The sequence below is a fragment of the Sorex araneus genome, chromosome 4 (genome assembly GCF_027595985.1).
Source record: "Sorex araneus isolate mSorAra2 chromosome 4, mSorAra2.pri, whole genome shotgun sequence".
Lineage (NCBI taxonomy): Eukaryota > Metazoa > Chordata > Mammalia > Eulipotyphla > Soricidae > Sorex > Sorex araneus.
Window position 1 is genome coordinate 197,302,664 of NC_073305.1, and position 11,886 is coordinate 197,314,549.

Consider the following 11,886-nt stretch of genomic DNA (forward strand, 5'->3'; position numbering starts at 1 on the left):
ACACTAAATTTAACCCAGAGGAGGCTGGCGGCTGTTGCGTTTAGGAGACGTGTTAGTAAACATTTACCATCTTTAGACAGTTTTGCCCTTTTCATATTCTGAAGCAGATTGCACCCCCACCTCTTCCCGTGCCTCCAGACTAAAGACCTCTCCTGAGCTGGTGCCCAGAGGAGGGGCTTTCCCAGACCACCCCGACCCGACCCCCTTCTCCTCGGTGCTTCCTGGGATCTGTGCTTTTTTTTTTTTTTTTTTTTTTTGCTTTTTGGGTCACACCTGGCGATGCACAGGGGTTACTCCTGGCTCTGCACTCAGGAATTACTCCTGGCAGTGCTCAGGGGACCACATGGGATGCTGGGAATCGAACCCAGGTCGGCCGCATGCAAGGCAGACGCCCTACCCGCTGTGCTATTGCTCCAGCCCCAGGATCTGTGCTTTTGGGATCCCCAAAAGACAAGGTTTGGGGAAGGAGGTGGAGCCGGGCGGGCGGGGAGGTGAGTGCACAGCTGCAAGGGGCACTCTGGACCCTGGGTGGGAAGGGGCAGGGAGAAGGGCTTGGGAGCAGCTCCCCATGAATGGAGGTTGGGGGGCCAGCAGTAAGCCCCAGGTGCTAGGCCCGGAGCTCTGGACAGAACCCAGGGCCAACAGGGTCCCAGCCTGTGGACTGGCCGCTTGCAGGGAGCCCAGCTGTGGCACTGGTGCGGAGCCATGTCTGGGAGACAGGGGACTCAGTCCCCACTTAGCCCTGCCCCCCTGGGCTTGGCACCCAGCTGCTCCGTTTGGGCAAAGAACATTCAAGACAGTGTTTGAAGACCACAGGGAAAGGGTGGGACTTGAGTCACTTCTCCCACGGGACCTGCTGTGTGACTCTGGCCAAGTTACTCAAGCCCTCTGGGCTTTGTCATCTGTCACGCTGGGCGCCACCGTGCCACACTGAAGGGAGTGGCTGAAGTGTGAGCTGGTGTCACTGGGATGTCCCAGCACCGAGGACTTGGGGACAGTGTCCTCGCTAGCCCTCCTTAGCCAGGGCTGGTCCTCCATGTCCTTTTAAGGATGGGGACTAGGGAATGAGCCTCGACTTGGTCCTGGAGCCGCACCGTGGCCAGGACTCCGGAGAAAGACCCTGCCGCAGGGAATGCCAGAGCCTGGGCAGCGGAGAGAAAAGCCGGACTGCGGGGAGGGCGCCGGCCTCACATGCAGCCGACCCAGGTTTGATCTCTGGTTGTCCCATAGGGTCCCCCGAGCACCACCAGGCGTGATTCCTGAGCCCAGAGTGATCCCTGAGCATTGCTGGGTGCGGCTCAAAAGCAAACAAAAAAGAGGGAAAAAAGCCAGGAAAACAGGAGGCGGGACCCGCTCAGAGCTCCAGGACTGAGGTGGGGATGGGGGGTTTGTATCCTCAGTTTCCCACCCCCATCCTTGTGGGGGCATGATCACTGCGCCCAGAGGCGGTAGAGGGAAGTCCTCTTGTGGACGGGGTGAGCAGGGGAGCCCCAAAGTGACATCAAGTGTCTGCGTGCCACGGGGATGGGCAGTGCCCAGGTCCCGGGTATGGACAGGGGTTCCCAGTGTTCCCGCCCACGTAGAGGAAAGTCACTCTGGGTGGGCTTCCTGGAGAGGGCGGGGTGAGTCCCCACGTCTAGGGGAGATGACAAGACCTTGGCCTGATTCCCTGGACCTGCCCAGGCCCCTCAGGGCTCCCTGCACGGGAACTTGGGACACGGCCAGTGCCCTGGGCAGGAAATAAACTCACGGCCTCCCTCGGTGCCTCACTGCTCCAGGCCGACGGGGAATGGGGTCCTGGTCTCAGTCTGACCCCTGTTCCAGCCAACACCTTCCAGTGCCCAACAGTGCCCCAGCTCATCTCTGAGGGACCCCCACCTCCCTCCACTGTTCCCCCACTCCTGGGGCCCCTGGGACCCCCTACTTAGCTCACAAGGGTCTCTGGGCCCCAGCAGGGTTCCCTGTCACCCCCCGAGACAGCCCCTCCCTGACGAGACCATGGGGCGGTGTCAGGCATGAAGTTGGAAAGGGGTTTGGGGGGGTCCCTGTTCTACCAGGCTCCATGGACCCAGCGCAGTGGGCAGGACCCGGCTGCCTGTAGCCCCAGCTCTCGCCCTAGCCTCCGCTGCCACCAAGGAAGGTTCCCCCCGCCCATGGGGACAATGGCCAAAGCTCCCATTTCCAGAAACTTCTAGAAATCCCAAGTGGGCTGCATGAGCTTCCCATGTCCACTCTAAGGTCCCTCCCGAGCCTGGCCCTGCACACCCGGTCAGGCACCATGCACATAGCTCTGCCCCTGAGCCTGCGAGGGGCCAGACCCATCGGGCCCCAGGGGTGATGCCCGCGTACACATGGACCCGGAGTGCCCTCAGGTGTGGCCCGGTCCCACACGTCTGATGGGAAGGCTCCCAAGTAATGCAAAGACAAAAGAAAAAGAGTAAGTAGAGGTCCACCATGGGCATTACACTGTCCCCACATCCGCCCAGTGGACGCCCCCTTACACTGTGTCTACCATCCACTCAGTGGACACCCCCCCTTAAACCGTCCCCCCCATCCACCCAACAGACAGCCCCATCCTTCCTCCACCTCTCTCCAATGGCCCACAGTGAACTCCGATTCTCCCGTTTGTCCGGCAGACGGGGCCCATCCTACCCCCCTCAGCGGCCCAGGGACTGCTCAGGACTGGTGTCCAGGGCAAGTCTGTCACGGAGTGACCTCAGAACTCATTATATAGCAGGTAAGGCATTTACCATGCACACAGCCACTCTGGGTTTAATCCCCGGACCCCATACGGTCCCCCCGAGCACGACCAGGAGTAACCCCTGAGTGAAGAGCCAGGAGTAAGTCCTGAGCACTGCTGGATATGACCAAATATCAAAACACAAATGCAAAAAGAACTCAACTCTTCTGCTCCCCCTCCCCTCTTTTCTTTTTTCTTTTACTTGGGGGTGGGGGCAGGGTTTGGGCAACATTCTGTGGTTACTCAGGGTTGACTCCTGGCTCTGTGCTCAGGAATTACTCCTGGAGGTGCTCAGGGGTGCCAGAATCCAACCCAGGTTAGCCACGTGCAAGGCCAGCGCCCTCCCCGCTGTGCTATTGCCTGGACCATTTGCTTTCTCTCCTTCCTTCTTCAGCCCAGTCCCTTGGCAGCCCACTCAAGGCCATCCAAAGCCACGCCAGGCCACACAGTGCCCAAGCCCGGGTCCCCTCTTAGACCCAGCCCCAGTCCCGCACCCCGCCCTGTGGAAGTGGGGGTATCCCGCTCCTATCCTGGAGGTCGGGGAGGGTCCTCTCCTATGTCTCTGGCCTTTTTTGTTTCCTTTTTGGGTCACACCCGGCGATGCCTAGGGGTTACTCCTGGTCTGCCCTCAGGAATTACCCCTGGTGGTGCTCACGAGAACCATATGGGATGCTGGGAATCGAACCCGGGTTGGCCATGTGCAAGGCAAACGTCCTACCTGCTGTGCTATCACTCTAGCCCCTGTCTCTGGCCTTCTTGAAGTCCCGGGGGCCTGGGGCCACTTCGAGGGCCCCGCCATGCCGTGACCCCGCCCTTGGCCGGCAGCCCAAGCCCGGGTCTCTCTCTTCCCAGAAGTTCAGCCCCCTGAATGTTTACTCCTGAATGTGGTGCGTGCTTTGCCCTCATTAACCTCCGGAACTTTCCAGAACAGAGTGGGAACGCCCTGTCGCATCCTCCTGCTTTGGAAAGGGGGGTGTAGGAGGGGGAATAAGGGGACCCCCGGCAGGCGGAGGACGAGGGCCTGGATCAGAGAGAGAGGCGGGGTGGAGGGCAGGCACCCCACACCCCAGCAGACCCCCACGTCAGCCCCCGAGTCCACCTGCAGGGCTGCCCCCCCCCCACTCCTCCCCAACAAGCTGCTCTCGCAGTCTCGGAGGGGGCGTGGGAGGGCTCAGGGGTCCTGGACACACAGGCCTCAGGGGGGTTGTTTATTGATTGATTTAGTTTTCAGTTTTGGGGCCGGGCTCAGCGATGCTCATGATTACTCTTGGCTCCGGACTCCGGGATCACTCCTGGAGGGGCACGGAGACCGTGCGGGGTGCCAGGGCCCCAGTGTCACGGGGCTGTGCGAGCACCACAGGTGAGTGGCATGAGCCCCAAAGGAGCCACAGCAGCCAGCTGTGCGTGCGCCCCTCAGCGAGCACTGCAACCAGGAAGTGGGTGAGCACCACCACCCAGGGGACAACCTGGTGGCCCCTCAGCCAGTGTCTGAGCGTCACAGTGGAGCGACGGTGACCGCCAGCATCACAGTGTCCCCCATCCCTTCCCGTCCCTGTGGTCAAGGCATGGCTGAGATCACACATCTTAGTGTGGGCAGACACACATGTGTGCACACACATATATGCACGCACGCACACATGTAAGTGCACAGAGCACATACACATGCGTGCGTACACACAGCCCTGGCACTGGACTCACAGCTTTGTGCTCACAAGCCAGGTCCCTTACCCCCGAGCCCGCTCCTCGGGAGGGCAGATGCACCATTTTCCTGGTCGGATGCCCCGAGAGCTCCCGTGCAGCCCTGGACCCCAGGCGCTTCCATGGCCCGGCTTATCAGGCCCAGCTGCACGCAGCTGTGTTCCTCCGCGGCGTGGACATGTCTGGCGACCCCTGTTCATTCCCCCTCCTCTCGCCGGGCCCCTCCCTGCCCTCCCCCCAGCTCCTTCCCTGGTCCTGTCTGCTGCCTTGGACGGGACAGAGGCTGCTCAGGGCCGCTGTGTGAAGGGGCGGGGTCACACGGCAGCGCTCAGGACTTTCTCTGGCTCTGCACTCAGCCATCACTCCTGGTGGCACTCAGCGAACCGCATGGGGTGCCCGGAATGGAACCCGGTCAGCCACGTCCGAGGGAGACGCCCTCCCCGCTGTCCTGTTGCCGTAGCCCCGACACACAGGACCTTTGGGCCCAGGTGGAAGAACCCCTGTTCCTTATTCTGATGCCCGGCGGGCAGCTGGACCCACCCTTGCCCTCTGCACTAGCTGGGACCCAACCAAGAGGGGGTGGCACAGACCGAAGGGGCCGGGAACCCCAGGACCCCTGCCCAGGGTGACCCGGGGGCTGCTGAGGGGCAAGACAGTGCTGGCAGGGCCTGGGGGCGCCCCTGCAAGTGTGGGGCTAGAGTGACCGGCAGTGACACCCACCCTCGTGTCTCCCTCTTCCTGCCCCGTTTCAGCCTCTTCCCAGGGCTCGGGAGGGCCCTCTGGGCTTGGGTTTCTGGGACACGAGGTGCCTTCTCTGGACCAGCTCAGACTGTCGCCCCCCAAAGAGAACCCCGCCCAGGGGAGTCGGGTTAAAATCAGACAGCGAGAGGCTAGAGATGGTGTGTGGGGCGGCGCTGACCCTGCACATGGCTGACCGGGGCTCCATCCCCGGCCCCCCACAGGGTCCCCCAGCCCTGTCAGGAGTGATTCCCTGAGTGCAGAGCCAGGAGGAACCCTGAGTGCTGCCACGTGGGGTCCCCTAAAAATACCACAAAAATATGAGGGTCCCCCCGGACAGAGCCCAGCAGCTTGAAGGACTGACTCCAGCTCGGGGTGGGCAAACACCTCGCCAGCTGGCGCGCCCTTTGCCCATCCAGTGCCGAGGTGACCCTCTCCTGGGGCTGCTGACCCCGCCCCCCACACCTCTGTAAACGTGCTCGATTGCCCTGCCAAGCTGCCAGCCATCTGTTCACTGCCACCCGCCCCGACAGGCCGTACCTAGGGCCCCCCTCAACCCGGCTCATGCCAGCGAACACTGAGCTGGAGAGAGAGCAAGGGGTCCACCCGCCACGCGAAAGACACGCTGAGAGGTCCAGGCTCATCTTGGCCGAGGCTGGGGGTCTGCTCGCTGCCCCCCGAGCACCCCCCGCCCCGGCCAGACTGGTTCCACTAAGGGAAGGAACAGGAACCGGATGTAGCCGCACCAGCCGTGGGCGCCTCCAGGACACGGGGATTGGGAACCCAGCCAACCTCCGCTCCAAGTGGCCTCCCAGCCTCCCCCACCCCCCCCTCCAGCTGCCCCCAACCTGCCCACTGCCGGCGCCCCTCCCCCGCAGCCACCTGCCAAGGTTTGCCCTGCACACCTCACCTCCCTGGAGGTCCCCCAGCCTGCCTCACCCCCAGCCCTGGGCCCAGGGTCTCTGACCAAACACTCCTCCCCATTTTTTTTTCTTTTTGGGTCACACCCAGCGATGCCCAAGGGTTACTCTTGACTCTGCACTCAGGAATTACTCTTGGTGGTGCTCGGGGGGGACCCTATGGGATGCCGGGGATTGAACTCGGGTCGGCCACATGAAAGGCAAACGGCCTCCCCGCTGTACTATGGCTCCGGCCCGTGCTCCCCTATTTACAGGTGCTGTAACACCTGGTTTTCATCCCTGCCACCATGTATGTTCCCCTGAGCCCTGCCAGGTGTGGCCCCAAAACCAAAATATAAAACAAGAAATCATACCCACTTACAGATGGGGACACTGAGGCCCCCGGTGGCTTGGTCCTGGATCCCCTGAGCCCCCTTCCCTGCATCCAGTGAAACCATCACACACAAGTTTGCGTCTACGGGGCGTTTATTTCTACGGAATGACACCCCCACTCTCATTTTCCCCGGGCCTGTCCCCAACCTGGGCGCTGCAGCCTGGGCCCCCCCGGGGGAGGGCTGAGGCCATCTGGGGCCCCTTCAGGAGCTCCCCGGAGCTGACAGGCTGACCACTTGATGGATTTCGTATCTTCTTGCCGATTCCCCTGGGTCCGAGATAGGGGCGCTCCTGTGGCTGTCAAAGCTTGCAGAGGCAGAAGAGGAAGACAGTGCAGGAGGGGACCCCAACTACTGCCTGCAGTGTGGCTGACCCAGAGCAAACCAGACTGCCCCCCTCGGCCTGACAACCCAGCACCCACACTCTCTCCCACCCCGGGGAAGCCCATCTGCCGGCTCTAAGCCTAGGGGCACACCCAGGATCAAACCCCAGCCTCACTGCTGCATACAACCCTCTTTTTAAATATGATTTGATTTTGGTTTTGTTTGGGGGCCACACCCCACGATGCTCAGGGGTTACTCCTGGCTCTGCTCTCAGGGCTCACTCCTGGCAGTGCTCAGGGGACCTTATAGATGGCTGGAAATTGAACCCAGGTCGGCGGTATGCAAGGCAAGCAAGCTTCCTGCTGTACTCTGGTCCCCCGCTACCCCATTTTTTTTTATAAGAGGGCAATTTATTTTATTTATTTATTTTGTTTGTTTGTTTGTTTTGTTTTGCCTTGGACTGGAGTGATAGCCACAGCGGGTAGGGCGTTTGCCTTGCATGTGGCTGACCCAGGTTCGATTCCTCCATCCCTCTTGGAGAGCCTGGCAAGCTACCCGTGGCATATTCAATATGCCAAAAACAGTAACAAGTCTCACAATGGAGACGTTACTGATGCCCGCTCGAGCAAATCGATAAACAACAGGACCACAGTGCTACAGTGCTTGTTTTGCCTTAGGCCACACCCGGCTGTGCTCAGGGCTGGCTCCTGACTCTGTGCTCAGGGATTGCTCCTGGCAGGCTTTGGGGATCATATGGGGTGCCAGGGACCAAACCCAAGTCGACCAAGTGCAAGGCAAACGCCCTCCTCACTGTGCTCTCTCTCTGGCCCTGCCCTCTGACCCCACCACTTGCCTTTCCCTTCCCCGAATCCTTTCCCTCTCCTTCTTCCCCTTTCTTAGGCAGCTCTCCCGCTCCTCCAGGTCCCATTATAGGCCTCTGAATAAAATCTCGAAGCTAAAGGCCTAAAAGCTCTGCAGGTGGGGCTGGACGCTCCCACCTGGGGTGCGGCAGGGTGAGGGTTGGGGGTGGCGCCACACCACTCGCAATTCCAGAGACTGCCACCAGGGGGCAGGAGGGGCCTGTCCGGTAGCCAGAGGCTAGGAGCCGGTACAGAGGGGCGGAGGGGAGAGGGTTATGCACACAGACTCGCACCCCTCAGGCCAGGCCAGGCCCCTAACTCAGCACCTAGCGGTTCCCAACCTTAGGGAGCCCTTGCTCTGTCACTGTCGCCCCATTCTGGGCTCTAGGGGGGCTGGAGAGGGGGGACTGGAGGGTTCAGCCAGGGGCGCCTCCCAGGGCGTAGCCCGCTTACCAGGTGTGCACCAGCAGGGCGAGGAGGGTGGTGAGGAAGACGGCCAGGAGCACGGCAAGGAGGGTGATGATGACCACAGTTCTGGGGCTCTGGGAGCCCGGGATGATCTCGAGGGTCTCGGCTAGGGGTGAGCGGGACCCCAGGCAGGGGGAGAGATTCAGCTGAGAAGGGGTGTCTGGGTGGAACCGCTTCCACAGCTGCCCACCGGCCGGGGCCCCAGGATGGACGTGGGAGTCCTGCGGGTACTGGGTCCAGGCAGTGCTGGGGTGGGGGGTCACCGCCTGCGCCCCAGCCTCACCTCGCTGCAGGCGCAGCTCCTCAGACCAGTCCGTCTCGGCCACAGGGACGTCGTTCCGCATCACCAGGAACTTCACCCTGAGCAGGAGGCGGGACTCGGTGGGGTCCCCCAACCTCCGCTCACGTGGGTCCGTGGCCCCAGCAGACCCACAGGGAAGGGGGCTCCCACCCACTGTGTGGGACCGGGGTCCTGGCAGGGGAAGGTGGAGGAGCTCCCCGCCCCCTCCCTTCAGGCATCCGAGCTCTGAGTCCTGAAGGAGAGGGTCGGGCCGGCAGCTCAGGGTAACGCCTGACGGGAGCGGGATGACGCCGGGCGCCAGCAGGCACAGGCCGTGGGGGCTGCTCTGGAGAGCCGGACACTGTGCCGGCAGGGACAGCCCGTGGGAGCAGCTCACCGGTAGGGCCCGGGGTCCCGCAGCGGGCTATTACAGCCCAGGTCCTCCGGGGAGCAGCGGGAGTCGTTGCCCACGCGCAGGACCTGGAGCCGGTGCGGCTGGCGGGGCGGGTAGAGCGCCCGGCTGGCCCTCAGGGTGACGTAGTAGCCCCTCTGAGACAACTGGGCCGGGACCGGCAGGTCCTTGGTCCTCTTCGGGGTGGTGAAGTCCTGGGTGGCTGCGGGTGGCACGGCAGGTTAGAAGGGGCGGGGCCGCCCGGCTGGGGTCCCCCCACCCGCAGGCCAGACCCTGCGCCCACCCAGTTCCCAGAGGGAAGCCCGGCTGTGCCTACCACAGCTGTTGGCCACCACCAGCCAGATGGGGTCCCAGTCAGAGATGCTGAGGTGGCTGAACTGGCCGCGAGGCTGCTCTAGCGTGAAGGTGGTCTGGGTGAGCCTCCCCGCCAGGGTGGCGTTGGCGAGCTGGGGCACGTAGCTGATGTGTTCTGAGGGGATGGGCAGAAAGTAGGCGCTCAGCAGGACCACCGGGCCCCCAGCATAGTCTGCCCTGCGGAGTTCAGTCTCGACTAAACTCGGGTCAGTCTGAGAGAGGAGGCACAGCTTTGCCTGAGACACCAGTCTGAGGGAGGAGGCATGACCCTGCCTTGGGAGACCAGCCTGAGGGGGGAGGCATGACCCTGCCTTGGGAGACCAGCCTGAGGGGGGAGGCATGACCCTGCCTTGGGAGACCAGCCTGAGGGGGGAGGCATGACCCTGCCTTGGGAGACCAGCCTGAGCGGGGAGCGTGGGTGCCCAGTCTGAGGCAGAGACCGAGACCTGTGCCAGCTGTCCCAGTATGAAGGGGGCTGGGGCTCTTGCTGCGAACTCTGCTCGGGCATTAACCAGAAGCTTCTTCAGCCCCGCAGCCTGGTGCGCATGTGTCTGAGTCACCGTCTCCTCCCGTGGGCGACTGCACTGTGGGAGGCTGGGGGGATAGTCCTGCCCCACTCTCACTGGGGATGCGTGTGACGGGCTGCGGAAGGGGCGCCGCGGTGGGCAGCGCTGTGGGCAGCGCTGTGGGCCGCCCCAGAGGCAGGCTCAGCCCCCTTTCCTGGGGGGGGCATTTACTGGAGATTCAGAAGTGGGGAAGCCCGCGCCCTCACCAAGTCCTGCAGGCTCCACCCCCGTGGTCCATGTTCGTGGTTGGAGAGGAGAGAGGGAGGGTGCATGGGGACAGAAAGTCCCTACGAAGACGGGGCGGGGGACCCCGAGACAGCCCACGCATCCCAGGCATCGCAGGGCCCTTGCACTGAACCACAGCCTGGTTGGCTGAGAACTGCCAGCGGGTCCCAGGATCGCCTGAGCATCCCCACCCCCACCCCAAAGAAAGAAAGCAGAGAGACGTTTGAGGCCACTGTATACAGCAGGCACTTAATGTTTGCTGAACATGGGTCCAGGAAGAGAGAGCAAGTCTCCGAGCCTCTCTGTTGAGAGCCCCTGGCCAAGTAGCCTGAACCAAGAGCCGCCCCATGGACAGGAAGCAGGGGACTCCTAAGGTGAGAAGTGGGGTGGCACTCAGGGTGCATAAAGATGGGAACCCCAGAGGTAAGGGTTTTCCCTCTGGCTGGGGACTGGGGTGAAGCTTTGTTTTGGGGCCACACCCTGCTATTCTCAGGGATCACTTCTGGGGGGGCTCAAGGAACCATATGGGGTGCAGGGATCGAGCCCAGGTCAGCCGTGTGTGAGGCAAGTGCCCTGCCTGTTGTCCTATCACCCCAGCCCCTGGGGTCTGTCTTGTGACCTCCTCTGGGCTGAGTGTCTTCCCCGGGTCTGGGGTCTGTCCTGTAGCCTGAGGCTGGGGGTGGGGGCCTCACTCACCCAGGCCTGCCCCAGGCCGCAGACAGGCCAGCAGCAGCCACAGCGGCACGAGCCGCCGAGAGTGTCCCCCGCCGAGCCTGGCGGCCAGGCCGAGCCTCTGCCATGCGTCCATCTGTCCCAGCCTCTCTCTGAGCGTCTGGAGCCCCCGCGGTCTGGCCTGTGCTAGAAGGGGTGGGGTGGGGGGAGGCTGCTTCTGGGGCCTCCTGCAGCCCCTCCCAGGGGCCCCCTCCCCCCAAACAACTGGTCAGACAGGTTTGGGGTTAGAATCTTCTGGGGCTTGGGCACCAGCTGGGAGGGTCTAGAGAACAATCAGCTGCTGCCCTAGGCAAGCCTGGGCACCCCCCCACCCAGGCTCCAGGGGGCCGGGAGGAGCCTGGGGAGGAGGCACAGCCCCGCCCACGCAAGCTCCAGGTCTCAACAGCCCCCAGGAAGGGCCTTCATCCCCTACTCCAAAAGGGCCGCACCCAGAGGTGCTCAGGACTTGCCCTTGTTCTGCGCTCAGGAATCACTCCTGGGGGGGGTTCGGGGGCCATCTGGGGTGCCGGGGATCGAACCCGGATCAGCCGGGTGCAAGGCAAGTGCCCTCCCTGCTGTACCACTGCTCCAGCCCCTCCCCCTTCTTTTAGGGGTGCAGGGGTGGGTGGTGACCTGAGCAAAACGGCTCAGACGGCTGGTCAAGCAGCACTTGGAATTAGAAGATCACCCCAAAATGTAAACTTGGGACCCCCTCCCTGAGGGCCCTGCAGTCTGGACTCAGGAAGGCCCCTCCCCTCCCTGCTGGCTGGAGCTACCCTACCCCTAGCCCTGCTCCAGCTCCCTTCTAGCCAGCCACCCCCTAAAACCTAAGTCAGCCCCAAATCCTTTCTCCCCACAGCCTTCGCTCCTGCCCCAGCCGGCACGGGGGCTCAACGGAGCCGTGCAAAGGCTCAGCGGCTGCCGATTTTGTCCCGGAAATGGAGCCGCAGGCCCAGAACCCAGTGAGGGGTGGGAACAGCCCTCAGCGGCCTCAGCAACGGTGGAGTGGACACAGGGCGTGTGTTTGTGCTTCCTCTGCTCTCGCCCTGCCCTCGGTCACTCTCCGAGTGCCCTAAAACTGCAGCTCCAACCGCCTTCCCAGCAAACCTAACGGCGGTTCCCACGGGTGTCTCCAGGGCTGTCGACCTAACTGGAGTTTTTCTGGCGGAGAGAGATGAAGGACCTTTTCCCATCCCAGGGGAAGAGGAGACCCCGGGCC

General features: G+C 62.8%; 1 protein-coding gene across 1 annotated transcript; it reads right to left on the reverse strand.

Moving 5' to 3' along the window:
• Positions 1 to 8,100: 8,100 nt before the first annotated feature.
• LOC101555599 (uroplakin-3b-like protein 1) lies at positions 8,101 to 10,764 on the reverse strand. The gene is made up of 5 exons (XM_055136786.1): positions 10,653 to 10,764; positions 9,128 to 9,280; positions 8,797 to 9,013; positions 8,403 to 8,479; positions 8,101 to 8,225 (listed from the first exon to the last, which is right to left on the reverse strand). The coding sequence occupies exons 1-5, from the start codon at positions 10,762 to 10,764 to the stop codon at positions 8,101 to 8,103; spliced, it is 684 nt and encodes a 227-aa protein (XP_054992761.1).
• Between the last annotated feature and the right edge of the window lie 1,122 nt (positions 10,765 to 11,886).